The sequence below is a fragment of the Cladophialophora carrionii genome, assembly GCF_000365165.1.
Source record: "Cladophialophora carrionii CBS 160.54 unplaced genomic scaffold supercont1.2, whole genome shotgun sequence".
Lineage (NCBI taxonomy): Eukaryota > Fungi > Ascomycota > Eurotiomycetes > Chaetothyriales > Herpotrichiellaceae > Cladophialophora > Cladophialophora carrionii.
In genome coordinates this window covers 360835-377258 of record NW_008481827.1, presented here as the reverse complement: position 1 = coordinate 377258, position 16424 = coordinate 360835, and the positions used below count along the sequence as shown (strand labels likewise).

At 53.4% G+C, this 16424-nt stretch overlaps 3 protein-coding genes across 3 annotated transcripts; all 3 read left to right on the top strand.

Annotated features, from left to right (window-relative positions):
• Nucleotides 1-64: 64 nt before the first annotated feature.
• On the top strand, nt 65-1666 carry G647_02197 (uncharacterized protein; the record flags this gene model as incomplete). Its single annotated transcript, XM_008726547.1, has 4 exons — nt 65-440; nt 493-608; nt 658-742; nt 792-1666. The coding sequence occupies 4 exons, from the start codon at nt 65-67 to the stop codon at nt 1664-1666; spliced, it is 1452 nt and encodes a 483-aa protein (XP_008724769.1).
• A 405-nt stretch (nt 1667-2071) lies between these two features.
• G647_02196 (uncharacterized protein) lies at nt 2072-3376 on the top strand (the record flags this gene model as incomplete). Its single annotated transcript, XM_008726546.1, has 4 exons — nt 2072-2327; nt 2383-2556; nt 2658-2671; nt 2732-3376. The coding sequence occupies 4 exons, from the start codon at nt 2072-2074 to the stop codon at nt 3374-3376; spliced, it is 1089 nt and encodes a 362-aa protein (XP_008724768.1).
• A 1038-nt stretch (nt 3377-4414) lies between these two features.
• On the top strand, nt 4415-5723 carry G647_02195 (uncharacterized protein; the record flags this gene model as incomplete). The annotated part of the gene is made up of 2 exons (XM_008726545.1): nt 4415-4843; nt 4902-5723. 2 exons carry the CDS (start codon nt 4415-4417, stop codon nt 5721-5723), a joined length of 1251 nt encoding a protein of 416 aa, XP_008724767.1.
• Between the last annotated feature and the right edge of the window lie 10701 nt (nt 5724-16424).

The window sequence follows — 16424 nt, the reverse complement described above, 5'->3', positions numbered from 1 at the left end:
ATCTTCGCCAGCACCAAAGCGCTCGGTCTCGCATTGATCTCATCAAGACGGCATTGGCAGGAACATGGCTGCGATCCACTCCCTTCTTAACCCAGCACAGGAGGGTGAGGGCTATGACAGCAATAATGGCAGCTCCAAGGAAGATCACTCCGCCGTGGACAGCCAGACGTCACCAGGGTCGGAGCTGACAGAACATGCTCTGGACAAACGCCTGCGGAAGAAACAGAAGGTCTGCAAGGACGCTGCAGTCTTCAAGCCAAGCACCGTTCGAGGGGAATGCCGATATCCGCCGGACGAATTTCAAGACGAGCTGCTCGAAGCAAAACATCAGATGTACGAAGTGTACCCCATTGGCGACATTGCAACATACCCACGACATATTCCCTACAACAGCGAGAAGAAGTTGTTCTGGGAGAAAACAGGGAGGGAAAGCTTTGAAGGTATGATGATTCGCAGCAATCCATTGACGGTGACAGAACTGACCATGGCCAGTCTTCCAGTACCAGTACAAGATCCCGGGCGACCCGACCACCTACACCATGCTCTGGGACTACAACATTGGCTTGGTCCGCACCACGCCGCTGTTCAAGTGCGGCAACTATTCCAAGGTAGGGCCGGCAACGAAGACCATATCAAGGCGCTAAGCTGACTTTTCAGACAACACCGGCAAAAATGCTGGCTCGGAATCCAGGACTCAAAGAACTTTGTCACAGCATCACCGGCGGAGCTCTTGTCGCGCAAGGTACTTGAAGATGGTCCGTACTGGCATTCATCACACTGACTCGTCTCAGGATACTGGATCCCGTACGAAGCAGCAAAAGCAGTGGCAGCGACGTTCTGTTGGCACATTCGCTACGCATTGACACCAGTCTTCGGCAAAGACTTTCCCAGCATTTGTCTCCCTCCCAACAATGAGAACTTCGGCTCCATGCAGATTGATCCTGAGATCACCAACTATTGCGCTGCGCAGGCTCGGCATTATCGCGAATTGGAGACTCGAGCAACACCCGGTCCGTCACCAGGCCTGCCTAGCCCGCGTACACCTCAGACACCCAAGGCCCGGCCACAGCTGCGAAAGATCCTGCCCAAGCCATACAAGGAGACCGACAGTACGAGCGAGTACTCAACCGATACCGGCTCGGAGGACAAATATGAGCTGTCTTCGCCATCACCACAGATTGCCTTCACCAACCCTTGGTCCTCCGTCAACTCACCGCGCTCACCGTCCCCGAGAGTATCCTTTACCAACCCATGGTCACCTGCCAGCACCACTAGATCCTCCTCTCCGCACGGTACATCTCGCAAAGGTCGCAATGCAGCCAACATTCCCAGATCACATACACCACTGGATTTGCTGCCGCCGCCTCTCAAACCACTGCACACTGCCCCTAGCACCTTGCTCACCTCAACCACGAACGAAGCAGCGCCAACGACACCAGCAGTGTCTCCCAGATCAGACGTGCACCGTATGGATGTCGACGAAGACTATGATGCTGGGTCAGATGATTCTGACGGCGGACTGAGAGAGAAAGATGGCATTGCGAGGAAGAAGTCATCGAGAGGACTCACAGAGACCAAAGCTGCTTACGTGCTGATGAAGTTGAAGACGCAGACCCAGTTTCCCAAGCGAGACTTCCGATCACTCAAACGTCGGGCATCTGCGTAGGTTTGGTCTCATGCTAGGTGGGGAGGAGCTTGAGCAGGATGAGGCAACACTTTGATGTAGTGAAAGGCCCTGATAACGACTGATGACTAGATGCAAGTCCTGGTTTGTAGGCTGCTGTAAAATACCACTAGAGTCTCCCTGTACTCGTCACTGTTTGCTTAGTTCGGGCAGCTGTGCCTCACCGCGTCCCTGCCAACAAGGTGTTTATACCTCATTTCACCTTCACTTTATCCCCGTTTCACTCAGCTCTCATTCGGCCAAATTGATACCCACCTCAATGTCCACCTTCCCTTGCCTCGCACATCCATCGTGGTATTTGTTTTCCGCTTGTTTTGTGGATCGACTAATCGTTACCGTTTAGTTGTTTCACTCAGACTCTTCAGATTGACTCCATCGCCACTGACCATGTCGAACACAACCGGCTTCCCGCACAACAGACTCTATACATGCCGATACTGGGCTTTGGGTCCAGAATGCCCTAACGTGGACGCCTTTCGCACCGTCACCTGCGAATTCGCTCACTACGATACAGGCGACCTTGCCAGCCATGTCCAGCAAAGAGGCACGTGTCTGGCGTGGAAACAGTACGGCTTCTGCGGAAGAGGTGTCGGATGCTGGTATGAACATCGTGACACAGGAGTGACCGGTCTCTACCAAGGGAGTAAGACCGCAAAGAATTCCCACCAACACGAATCGGTGCTGATGCGGTGCTGTAGCTATCGAGCTTAATGGCCTCGAGCTGCAGGTCGCCCACGCAGCCGCAAAGGCTGGTTTCAACACATTCAACCACGAGGCCTTGTTCAATCTGATATGGGCAGTCAAGCGACTTGCGTTGCGAGCAGGCGCTTCCCGGCTTCGCAGCCTCCCTCCGCCACCCAAGGACCCAATATGTTAGTGTTGCTTAAAACGCGGTCACGGGTTTATCAGACTTCCCATGCCCTGCGGACCGAGACGCTGTTCAAGTATGCTAACCTCACATAGATCCAGACAGATATCGTCCAAGCGGTATTGGTGATAACACGAAGAAGAAGAGGAGGCCGCTCACCATAACGCTCACCCTCTAAGCGCCCCGTCGAGTTGAAGTTCCATCCCATCAAGCCTTTGATGAGAAAGCGGCCACTGGAAGATGCTGAGCGGGGACAGGCGGATAAAGCCATCGACTTGACTGCAGATTCGGACACCGAGGATCTCATTGACCTCACGAACCCTTCTGGCAACACGTCCAAGCGGCAAAAGGTGGCGGCGAACAAGCATACCAAACCCAAACCATCGGCTGGCCGGGGGACGTTCCAAGGACTCAATGCATCTTCTACTCCTACACCCCCGGCGTGGGATGCACAGTCCAAATCACAACGCAAGCGAGGAGGTAGAAGGGCCAAAGCTGCACAAGCCATACCAAGAGTGCCACTGACGGCCGCCAACGCTGTACCGATTGTGCCGATGACGGCGGAGGAAGAAATCGCGAAGCAGCTGCTCCTGGTCAAGACAAGGTTGGAAGAGGCTACAACGAATATGAACAACTGTCAGGCAACCATGAAGGCGCTCTTCGATCGTCACTACGCCATATTCGACAATGATGAGACCATGATGGCGCTTCAGAAGCTCAGTAATCATATGAACAAGGTGTATGATGGGGGGAAAGATGGTGCCGGCGAGATGGACAAAGCAATGGCATTGCTAAATATTCGCAAAGACGGTGCCGGGAATTAAGGTTCTAGTGTTATCTGAGCGCGCGCAACCTGATTGCGGTGCGGGAGGTTGCCACACGCTACTTTGCGGAGAAGGATATTCCAGAAGGAGGTCTTGGAGTAGTGCTTGACGTGTACTGTGTGACGGTCTATGTCGGTATAGGTCAAGGGAATATGGTACCTGCTGCGAATGCTAGCTCTACAGACGCCTGGCACGATGAGGCCTTGTCAAACTGGGTCGAATGTTACTGTTGCCAAGCCGGAAAGCGCAGCCGAGCGTGGAGACGCGTCCTGCTACAACAACCTCCTCCTCCTCCCTTACCTTGTAGCTCAGTAGAGTCTGACAAGCTTTGGCGGTCCTAGGGCATCTCATCTACAGACGCAAAGAGGTGATTGAGGACTGACGTGCCAACACCGGCAATGGCCATGGTCACCAGCAACGCGAGGCGCGAGGCGCGAGGCGCGAGGACCTTCGGAGGAGAACGGGTACCTGCCGCAGTCCCCCTCGAAGGCGACGCTGGATTGACAACTGGGCTTGCGAGACATCATGTTGCATACGAGCGTGGCCGTTCACCATAAGTCGCCGGGTCTCTGTGCGGTTGGAGTCCCGCAGTGTTCCACCTTGCACTAGACCAGTACTTGGGATATCACGTTGGAAGCACGATGGCAAACACCATGTGGCAACGGGTGATGTATGAAGAGCTGAAAGAGCTGCGAGATCAAACATGCTTTGGTGCGTTGCGATGATTATGTGTCACGTTCGCCACGGCAAGATGCAGAAGAACAGAGTCTTTGATTCTGCCGCACCAGGTAAACAAGTTCCATCTTCACTTCTTCATGGCACAGTCTGCGCGACAATTTTCAGCGCACACAGAGCTCTCATCTCCCACTCCCGTTTCACAAAATTCATCGCCCTGGCGACGACTATCTGCAGCGGCGCTGATGCATAGCGAACACGGTCACCTGCTATCTCCATAAGTCAGATCCCTTTGACGGCGGCACCGCGTCCTTGGGATTGTCGTGCCCGCTGCTTCTGCGGCAGTCGCTGGCCTCGCCCGACATGGCTGCTCAACAGACAAACGACAACCCAGACAATACCGCACTCGCGATCTCCCCTGCCCTTATTGTCGGCATCGTCATTATCGCTGCGTTCTTCTGTACCCTGATCTTTGCCAGCCTGTACCGCTTTTGTGGTCGCCGCAGCAGCAACGGCTTGACATCGGAGGCATTTGCAGCGCGCGACACAGACAATGTTGTCGGAATCAACGCTGGTGGCGAGTCCTGGAACCCCAACCGACAGAGATCTGCCGCTCAGACAGCACGCATGAAAGAGGTGAGGTGGATCAACAATATGTACGCATGGGAACGAGGGCGGTACGCGCGACTAGAGGTTGGGGAGATCAGACCCACCACCATGATCATGGGCAGAAAAGGCGAGAACAGAAGCTGGGATGAGTACACCGTGGCGGAGGACAGCTCGGGGCGAGATGTGAGTAGCCCGCTCGTTCTGTTGCTGGCACAATAGCAGTCTACTGACAACGCAGTAGAGCTCAGGACAAGGGTCAGGAGATCATGCAGGTCCATATTTCTACAACACCGAAAATCCGTACGGAAGATTTGCATCCCAGCAGCGACTGAGCCACCTCGCTCCTTCCACGAATGGCGCCAGAGCTTCGTATCTGTCCAGCGGTAACGGCAGTGGACTCCTCCCACGACAGCCCTCTGCGCTTCTCCCACCTCCAATCAATGAGCAACCAGGAACGGTTCTCCGAAGAAGCCCGCTCAGACACGAATATCAAGTTGAAGGCGCAGCCCGAGAATTGGCTACACAGCCCCGAACCCCCCATCCTACGATCACTGTCAACGATCGAGCACAGAATTTCCCTGATCTGTACTCCACGGCATATGCGGAGGACACCAACTTTGAAACAATTTCCCTGCGTGACGAGAGCCCGATCGGCGGACAAGGTGGCCGAGGCAGCGTCGATCCCTCACAGCCACCGGCCAATTTTTCCCGACCACGAGAAGGCCACCACGTGACACCCACGCAGCGCCCAAGCGTGGTCGTCACCGCCGGTTCGCTCCCACAGCTTCAGCTACAATTTCCGCTCCCACAGTCTCACTCCCAACAGACAGTCTCGAGCATCTATGACGAAGATGAGGGTGTGCATGTGAATAGTCAGAATGAAGCGATACCTTTGAGCGGTCGTGCTGAGGTTCAAGACCTTGAAGAGAGCAAGCCTCTCAAGGAAGTGCAGAGTCTCGAGGATGATGGCCAGGAAGTGGGCGGAACCGTCGCCAAGGAAAATGTCAAGGACATGATCCAGGAATGGGAGAGGGTTAATGGACGCTTTGGCCGAGGGTGCTGAAGCACGGACCGACGGCGGTCGGTGCGATTGCGATATGTTTACGAGTGCTACGAGTGCGAAGAATCTCTTCGCATGGGATGATGCGAAACACATGAAATCACGTCCACGAACGGGGTACGAACATGGGCGGCATACCCTCAGTTGGATATCTGCACCTTGGGCTACTGCGATGTTTGAACTCAAACTCCTGTTATTCAAGACCAAGGCGATAACTGAGTGAAGTGCTGAGACCAAAATCAGAAAATTTCCGTGTACACATGGCCCGAGCTACATCGAAGAGACTTTCAAGCTCTGTGGCTGAACAGTAGATGTGGAAGTCCACCTAAGTTCGAGAATTAACACGTAGTTTACGCAAGGATGAATCCCTCTGGCCATGTCGCATGCGGATCAGCTACGAGTGAGTGTGCGTAGTGAGATCTCCTCCTGCACCCTGAAAGCCGTGTATTTCTGGGCCATTTTAACGTACCCGCAAATCCACTGACTTTCGGCGTATGGAGGAATTACGCTTTCTGTGCTCGATTTGACTTTTCATCTGGTAGGTAGGTACCTTGGATTCACGTCCTTGCACTGGTACTGCCACTGGTACTCCGACTTCCATTCCCGTTCCATTCCATTCCATTCCACTTGATTAATGTGTTCGTCGCTCCATTCCGTTCCACTCCGTCGACGTATTCGTCGTTCCGGTGTCTGCCTGCCTCGATTTCTCGAACCGCAAGTTCGAGGAAGGTCAGATGTCGAAGAGAGAGGGAAAGAGAAAGAGAACGAGTGGTCACGAATGGGGGGACGTCAGTTTGAGTCAGAGCGCGCATCAGGCGGGTCGGGCATTGCTGCACGAAGTATATACCAGGTATGAGCGTGTATGCGTATGTAAATGTATATGTGTATGTGTATACGTATATCGATAAGTGGTGTGTCGTCCATCTTTAATATCTCCCCTTACTCTTCATCTTTGTCTTCACATTCAGGTTTATTCTAACTGCTTACTTCAAGTAGTATCCACCACTGGTAATCATTCAATTGACTTCCAGCCTTTCGCTAAGCGTACGCTGAATGATTTGACCTCCTGTTCTACACGTTACGAGTGCTTCCATACAACACTCACACTCACACTCGTAGCTCTCAACCCAAAGAGCTCAAGTCGAGGAGCTCAGATCGAAGCGAGGAGATTGTACTCTCGCATCACGTCACATACCACCTCACGTCACCCATCTCATCTTATCCATCTCGTCCCGCCCAGCACATCTCATCCCCATCTACATAGACTCTACAACACCTTACAACTACCACTTACTGTCCTCATCACAATGGACGCCCTCATCGTCGCGATCCTCGCCCTCCTCCTCGGCAAGTCCGTCACCACCACGGCGACGCCGCTTGACATCTTCGCTGCCCACAGCGGCGATGTCGTGTCCGGATCAACCAAGAGTGGACCTGTCGCGCGCGCGGTCGTCGCTTCGGTAAATGGCGAAGGGGGTAGACACGGGCGTGGATTCGGGTCTGCGCCTAGACTTGCTCGTATCTCTTTCGTGACGTTGGCGGTGGAGAGTAGTGGGGATGGTGGTATTAGTGCTCTTATTGTTGCTAACGAGCCGTCCGTGGCTGTCAGTGTCGTTGACAGCTAGTTGTCAATGCTGTTGGAGGGTGGTTGTCCGTGCTTAGGCTGAGAGTGGCGGCGGTAGTCGGGCTTAGTGTTTGGTTGATGGAAGTAGAAGGGACATCGAAGAGGACGTTTTTGGTATTACAGTTACCGTCGATATTGCTTTTGCTGTAGGAGTTGTGTTGGTGGCATCAGGGTTAGAAGCCGTGGAAAGCGGTGAATGCGCTGTTACTGCGCGCCAAGGCATATCATGGTATTCCCTTGTGGTCTGGTATGTTTTGGTGCTCGCGAGTGAATGGAGGGCTCAGCTAAACTCAAGTAAACTCAAGTCGACTCGACTCGACCCATCAAGGGTTTCAGCGGTGGTGCTCGCAAAGCCATTCAAGTAGGGTTAACGGGACAGCTGGGCTAAGCTAAGCTGTGATGGGGTCGACGAGGCTTTCCATGCCATGTACCAGAATCTGGAGGAGAGGCTAGAAGAGAAGAGAACTTAGTTTGAGTCAAATTTTAAAACAGAGACTGGAAATGGCAGAAGTACTTGAGACATTCGGTGCGTGTGGGTTATTGTCCTTCTCCATGACCTTGGTGCCGCACCATTATCGTCGCGTGCAGTCAGCTGGCAGTTCCGTCACGTTCCGCTGGAAGTAGAACACGTATGTCAAGTTTTTGACACCCGTTTCGTCCACCTGCCGTCTCTCTGGTCGTAGTGTACTTGGGGTTGTCGCAGCACTTGATATGGTTCATCGCATGCTTGCATTAGTATGCGGTGATGGATTTGGTGCACAGCTTGATTTAGAGATGAGTTCTAGGAGTTTATGGCTCTGGAAATATACCGTTCCTGGGGGCCGAGCTTCCGCCCTGTCAAGTGGTGCAGTAGACTTACACTTGGACCGTTCCGTTATCGCGCATGGAGGCTAGTAGGTATTGGTCGTAATTCTTCCCTTAGTTTCTGTTGATCGTGACGGAGAGGAGAGGATGGGTCCAGCTCGCTTTTGCATGTCAAGTATCGAAGCGGCCCTTTCGTGGAGATGACTCTCGTGATAGCCAGAGGCTAGAGAAATGTTAGGCATTGAACTCGGTGGACTCGTCTCTGTGGCTGTTATCATGATCGTCTACAATGAAAAGACATCAGCGCTGGAACCGAAGCGCGTTGCGGCCTGGATCCAGCACTTCAAAGTGCGAACGGTTGAAAATAGTGGTGCGGTGGATTATGTAAGTCGTCGAGTCTCAGGGGCTTCACAGCCTTGTCATGCGACCTCCGAGGTGAAGTGCCGAAAATGGTGAAAACTGGGCAACTTAGAATGACAGTGACTTTGGGAAGGCTTCCTCAATAATGAAACCACTCAAGCATACGTCGATATGCTTGTCGTCGTGAGCGGAGACTGATGACGCCTTCCGACATGATATGTTGGAAAGTAGATATGGACCGCACACTTTTCCTCAGATGACTTGCTATTCGTCCAAGTATGCGGCGGCTCTGGCATTGCCATATGGCTAGTGAATTACTGAAGCAGGTGGATGTGGACCCGTGGCAAGGCTCGGTGATATACACGTCTCACTGAGCACCATGGAGATGGCATCCCGGTTGAGGCGACCACCAGAGCGCGGACGTCGTGATCTTGTGATTAGCGAGGACTCGAGGGACGGTTGACGCTAAGGCTGTTCCGGCGTGCGGTGAAATGGCGAGGCATTCCACAGAGAGCTAAGGGTATCATGCAGCTAGCCCGAGACCAGTGCCTCGCTCTGATCGTATGTTGTTGGGGTCTACGAATTTGTAGCTTGTCCATTGGGTGTCTCGTCGTTTCCTGCTGCAGAGGCCTTGCGAGCCGCGAGAAGCATCTACAAGCGTATCCTCTATGGAATCACACGGTAGAAGCCCGTCTTCATCCCTGCCTCGAGGATGTACAGTGGGCAAGGTGCATTGGTCGATTCCGCGTCTTTGGTATAGGATTCGAGCCAACACCCCAAACCTACACATAGTGTTCAGGTTAGTCTTAGTCGTGGAGAGTAAAGCATGGACTCGATCCTAGACTCTCCTGTTACCATCTCGATAAGCAGGATGACCAGCTGCGACGTTGCTTGGTAGAGGCTTGTCGATCCGCTACGGTTGTATATTCTAGGTAGGGTGCGGTGGTTCTGCATCGTGCTAAAGCCGAGGCCGCGGTGAACTGGTTCCGCGAGGGTGGGTGCGTGGGCTTGTTGTGGGACTGCATACGGGGAAATCAACGCTGTTGGAGGTTGGGAACCCGATGATGAGCCCCGCGAGTCCGAAGGGCAAGATGCCTCGGACAGTGGTGACGAGCTCGGAATCGTTGGAAGAGTCGATGGGTGCTGCGTGACAAGGTTGGTTCAGCTGATACGCTCGGAAGGAGGCAGACGGGGGAATTTGTGTAAATCATGAATGTCGTGGTCAGAGGAGTGTCAGTGTCAGTACCAGATTAGGGTGTCACCGCTGACAGCTTAGGGAAGTCAAAGGGCCTGTAAACTATCCGACCGTCGTGCTGATGATGGGCAATGGTGCTGGAGAAGGATGACAGGGTACAGCACTGCTGAGAATTGAGGGGTGCTGGAGATATGGCTAAATGCAGGAGCCATTTGGAGGGGCGGGCGCCGCCTGTTGCTGAAGAGCCGCATGCGGAAGCGAAGCTGCGTACGACGGTCCTGATGCTGGTGCCGAGGCTGGTGCAGGCGATTTGTTTTGCTCTCCTACGCGTCCAATTGAAAGAGCTGCTTTATCGCGTGTTTGGCATGTAGTCTCGGTGGTATAGACTGGAAGGGAGGTGGCATTGTGGCTATTATACTCGGTGAGGAAGCTTCGTCATTGAGCAGAGCGATAACAACATCGAAGGAGATAATAAACTCGTCGACTCCCACGGTAGTGGGGCACAGGCTTCCTTGCATCAAACACTACCAGCGCCAACACAGTATGGGACACGTATCTCTTAATGTCCCAGGGCAAGGAGAGAGGACAGTGGCATTTGGTATGCCCGGACGCGTTCGGTCCGTTTGTAGGTTGGAATGAAACAGTTGCAGGATTTGTAGCACCTTCAGCCCAGTTGTTACTGTCTGCGAAGCTGGATCTTGGTGGGTAGGCTGTTACAGCCACTGCGGATGCGATGGTACCGTGGGGCCAGACTGGCGAAAAGGCTCCATGGGCACGCAGACATAGGGTAAATCACGGCCTGAGCCATTTGGGGACCTTGTCTCGGCTCTGCTGGGACTCTAGCCATGTCAAGTTACAGGCGCAAAGTTCAGGGAGGAGTGAGGGAAAATGGAGAGTACTTTAACAAGAGATTGTGTTCTGTACATACTGCAGTTTGACGACGCTAGTGGGTAGGGGCTTGGCGTCTCCGAATCGTCAGCTGCACGCTTGAGCCAATTTACCGAGTTTCTTCAGCTTCGATTCACTAAGCTATATTCCAATACGGCATCTATCACTGGCACTCTCTGCTCCGCGCAAATGCGTCGGGGGGGGCTTCGAGACGGAGGAATGCCAGTCACTTACCACCCTACGCGTCCCAGACAAACACCGACGGACAACTCACCTGGCCTTGCAGTGACCGACTAGTTGAATGGAGTCTGAGCCTACGATTGATTCAGAACTCCAGAGCCCTAAGATGGCTAGAAACGAGACCCTCCAGTCCAGCCCGATGGCTTACATTTGTTAACTCTCTCATGCCCATTTCAAGCGAGATGAGAGCAATAGTCCTTCTCCTGAGTCGATGCGCAGCACGAGCTGGGTTCCGGTGTGCTAACGTCTCCTCTCGTACCAATAGATGCCAGCTACAAATCTCTATCCCTAGAAACATGCCTAGGTGCAGATACTCTTACAGTAGCAACGGTACCCAAACTGGCGTATCTGTGTGATCATAAACCGGTCTCTTTGTATAGCCTGCCGGAGCTGGGTTAACAAGCTGGGTTACCAAGATCACAGCAAGAGCGCCAAACGACACTGCCGATTCGGTATTCGAATTGTGCCCAAGTGGTGACAACGACAAGGGGCGTACGCTGATCATCTGACTGTCTTTTGGGAGATCCAATCTGACTTTCGTACAGTTCAGGAAAAGCTCGGCGAACAACGCGACATCCGGGTGTCAAGAGGTTCGGGAGGATATCGGTCCAACGGTTACCTCTCGACGGCGTGCCACTACCTGGCCAGCTCCCTCGAGACATTTTATACCTCTGACTGCAGTGCGACCGTCCTGATCAGACCATCGCCAGCAAGGAAGGGTCTGCGAGAGGTCAATGCGGAACCAGATACTCGCTCGAAACGGCCGGTGGAGGATAAATACTGCTCACGAAGGCCGAACTGGGACGAAAGAGCGCTGCCATTCCACTTTGGAAGAAAAGCTAAACAGACAATGATCGATTGCAGACCCCGAAGTGCTCATAGTCTTTCAGCTCCCGGAAATCCGACCACGTCCATCTGTCGAGGTGAACGAGTCATTCGCTCTCCGCACTCTCCAAGAGTCCAGTGATAGAGTTTGATGCCACAGCTGCAGTATGAGTCTGCCTTCAGTGGTGACCGACCTCTACCGCTGTTAACGCTGAGCGAGTATTTCTCGACAGCAAATTCGAGCTACCTACGCCACCTCAACGCAATTCAGCCTCGACTGGGAACTCTATCGGACGTTCTCCCAAATGTTTGGATCGAGAAAGACAATGCAGGTCAGCGTGAACCAGGGCATGGGTCCAACGAAACACAGGTGGACATGGTATGGTGGCCATCTTTCCATCACTGCTAGAGTGGAACCGCAGGAAACTTCTGCTCACCTCAGGCGCGTTCGAACACCAGCACCCACGCGCACACCCGTACCAGGCCAACGCTCAAGCTCAACCTCCAACCGCGTCAACCACGTCCTAACCCTGAGGTCTGGACTTCCGAATCTCCGTCCCAAGCGTGACCTAGTCCGTTGCCATCTTCACATGCTTGAGGGGAAGGCAGCGTAGGGATGCTTCTGCTCCATTTCGACGCATCCACCGGAGATTGCTGGGGTTGCGTTACGGTAGTGCTCGGTCAGATACAGGTTCTGGGTTGATGCATTCAAGCCTGGACATTGACATCGACCAGACGCTGGCAAGTACAGATCTCCAGTCCAGGCTTGTATCGAAGTCAGGTATCGACCAACCTACCAAACCATTTACCCGCATGGTTGTTTAATAGGATGAAGCTTCTTGAGGGCAAAATCCCAAATAATTGGCTCAAACCGTGTGCTGCATGGATATAGAGCTTTGCTCGAGAGCCCAGCCGGGAGGGTGACGTGGTCATCGGCTAACATATTGAAAGTGTTCGTGGTATATGGAGATATAATATTGCGGCAAACGCCCACAACTGGGGCTCTCATCACAGTACCATTTCTGCACCGGCAGCGTGGATGACAGCTTGACCAACCTTGAATCCTCTCGAACCACAGAATCCATTGGGTTTCTACGTAGCACTTGGTACTTCTGCACCGAAGGAGGCCTCTGTGGAAAATTCTGGCAGCGCATTCATGGGCAAGTGGCAAGACCTTGGACAACTTTTGACATTGCAAAGATTGGCAACAGCTTGACTGCTAGATTTGTGGCAGCCTGGGCTGTGGAACAGAACTTGCGGCCACATCCTGTCGTAGCAATACCATATGGCTTGAAGTGCGCTCTCTGGAACTTAGGAAACGCTGTTGCGCGTATTGCAGTAGCCAGTACCTCGGCTTTCCCGCTACAGAATACGGAGTATTGAGCGCGCGGTAGGTTTCTTCCTCTCGGACGTAGTACCAACATCAGAGGTGCCCCGAGATCGACGGAGTGGATGCGAGTGTGACTCGAGGTTACCGTACCAGCCAGCAAGCTGGATCCAGCCAACTGGACAGGTAGGCGATCGGGTGCTCCAGACTCTGATGCTGTCGTCAGCCCGAGGAGCGTGCTGCGTGATGAAGCAATCCAAGGACGGCAGAGAGGTCATCGACTTGAGAACAACAACTTCATCATTCAAGTTTGCCGCTGGCGCAGCACTGCCTGAGGCTGTTGGCTGGGTTTCTGGCTGGAAACTGTGCCACTGACGACGAGGCTGCATGTTCCGCTGTCAGGGCGTGTTGGTGATGCAACATGAACTACCATTGTCATAGATCTCGCAAGACATATCCGCTGGGCGCTCTCAGTGTTTCCTTCGGGGTCTCCTTGGGAGTTGTAGAAGGTTGATTCAGGGCAAAAGCCCTACCATGGGTGTCGCACCTCGCGTAAGGGTTCGGGAGATGATACGTTGGGCCTAAGGACCCTTCCATCTCGCTTCCGTTACCCTGGCTGAGCAACTGTCCAGGGGGTCCTTTAAGGTCCGTTTGCTGCGCTAGCCGAGGATGGAAATGGGTGATTTACGTACATTTGCCTGATGCAGCAGGATCTGTAGAATTGACACATGTCTTCTCGTCAGATCCCAGTAACACGTGCGTCTGATCGACGGTGCCTATCAAGGTGAGACATAAGCGAGAAGGAGGGTGCAGATCATTTTCACCAGCAGGCAAAGGACCCAATGCCGCCCCCTAATGGAGTGGTATCTTGCGCCTTGACCTAAACATGGCCGAGGACCCAGCGCAACGGTACTGGCAGTCCCGGGAACACAGTTCAAGAAGAGGGATCAGACTCGGTGGTCTTGGGTCGCGGCACTGGTGGGAAAGTTTGAGTATAATGTCCACACGACCACGCAACAAAGGCGTTGCAAGAAGCGGCCAAGATCCATTCCGTCTCCTGCTCCTACTCCTCATCTGTATTCGGCTTCGGCTACCGTAGGTTTGATGTTTATTGGCTGCGCCAGAAAAACCTACGCGGGCGAATGTCCCGATTGAGACCCTTTTGACAGCCACAAGTCTTGGGAACAGAACTGCATCATCTGGCTGTAAGGGGGAGGCGCGGAAAAGAAGAACTCCGGAAGCTTCCTCGGGGCGGAGGGTCGAATTGCTGCAGGGCAATTGCGATTGACTTTGGTGGCTTTCTCCTCCGAACTTCACCGCATCTTTCGTTGTACCGAGCGGTTTGGGACACCGTACGAGTACTCAGCACCTGGGCACTTGGTCGCGTACAATAGGCGAGAGCTTCCACGCAGGGTCGATTAAAAGTGTCAACATGTCGGCATATGAGTATTGGCCTTGTTCGGTGCGCCGCCTTCATCATCAGACATACTGCCTAAACTGCTGAACGAAGCTTTACTTCAATTGCCGCAGAGTCGTCCTAGTCATGTAACACGAGCACTGCAAAGTACTTGCTCTGAGGCGTCGGCACGGCCTCGGTTAGAGATTGTGGTTAGGATCGACGGTTAGGCTGAATAGCTAAGGGAAGAAACGTGGCTACGAGCTCATGGTGAAGCTGGGTCTGTTTCAGGACTAGGCCATGTCACGATTTTCCCAGAATGATCACTGCTGCCTCGAATCCTTTACTTCATTGACTCAAACGGGACGATCGTTATCCGTTTCGGACGCACATGTGTTCGAATTGAGGTGAGGGTGAGGCTGCCGATCAGCCCTCGCTTAGAGGCATCGCGTGTGCCAGTTCCCTGCAACTCGTGCTTGGATCGTCATCAGCGCCATGGGTGTGAGGTCGCACAAAGGTGGATGATGATCGTGCGCGGCGTCTGTGTGACAGTGCTTGGATGCAGTTACTCTGTACAGGCAGTTTCGACTGAGAGAAAAACAAAGCCGAGTGGCGATTGGACCCGCATGCCACCGCCAGCTACGTCAATTGCTCCCTGTCGGACTTTGACGTGCAGATCGCATGCACCATGACTCCAAATGCGGTCATCTGGTGAACGCCGTTGCTTTGAAAACATTGCCGGTCTGACGATCCTTTGCTTGTTGAGACGAGCAGCTCTAGCAGGGTTATCCGCAGGGGAGATGCCTGTCTGTCAAAGTGACCGAGGTTGACTGTCAACTTTGACTTGGAAGTCGCCGTTGAGACTCTCCCGGCGGCTCGCCTAAGGGGATGCGCCGCCAATTCTAAGCGTCTTTTCGATTGAACGCAAACGTTCCTAGCACGCAGTAGCGACGAAGGCAACGTGCTCCTGGAGTAAGCTCCCGACCAGTAAGATAGCTAGACTCCAAGCAACGCTTTTGCTTCTGTACAGTCAATGAATTAAACTGCAGCCCTCAATAAAATGGATTAATGTTGGCTGATGAGTGGCCCTGGGCCCGGTCACCGCTTGAGGCAATCGCACTCGGAATGATCCTGTACCTCGTACCCAGTAGGAGTACTCGGTAGTCAAGGTGAGCCGTTCCCGACAGCTGGGGGGTTGGACGTCTCTGCTGCGATCTCAAGGCAGGCATTTCGCGGGACTCCGTGCACAGAAGTATAAGCGAGATCGCGTTGTATGGCTGTTTTGGTATCAATTAACTGTGTCCGATGACGTTGTTCCTCCATGATACTGCCCTTTGAAGAAAAGCACCCAAGAGTCCGGACCGAGTGAAGTCTTCTTTCAGTAAAGTCACCCAAACTGGTGAAGAGGGCGAGTCCGTGACATCCATGCTGGTCAAATACGAGGTATCGTTACACTCGTGCGGGCAGGTACAGGTAGCTAAGCGGAGTGATACGAGAACAAAGCATGAATTGCAAATGCGCAGCTTGATCACCAGCACATTATTGTGCTGTGCCACCGTCAATGCTCGTCACAATACCCCTCAAAAACTCCCGCGGAGGGTGATGGACATTAGACGAGCGCTCTGACAATCTACGTGTTGGCCAACAACATGTGCGCCTCATGATTGTATCACTGAAGTGCTTCTCCAGAGGAATATGTGGTTCGGCGTGATGGAGGACGTGCCGAACCATCGGTCTGAGGCATGCTCTGAAGCGAGGCGGGACCAGAGCTCTCCCTGGCTTGTTCCAAGGTGATGTTTTGTGCTCTCACCAAGCACCAAGTGTGGCGTCATTCGACTGCCCCAAGACCGTGTCGGCAAGCCGATATTCGGCGTGGGTTAAATGCCGGCGGACATGCCTGCAGATCACTTATCTGGCGGTCGCAGGTGTGTGCATCTGACGCCCAGTGCGTTTTCGGAACCAGTGTTTCGTGTCTGTGGCACTGAAGGAATTCCGACGTCCTCTCATTTTGGCAGTGTGAGAGCTGCGAGTAGAGTAAAAATGCC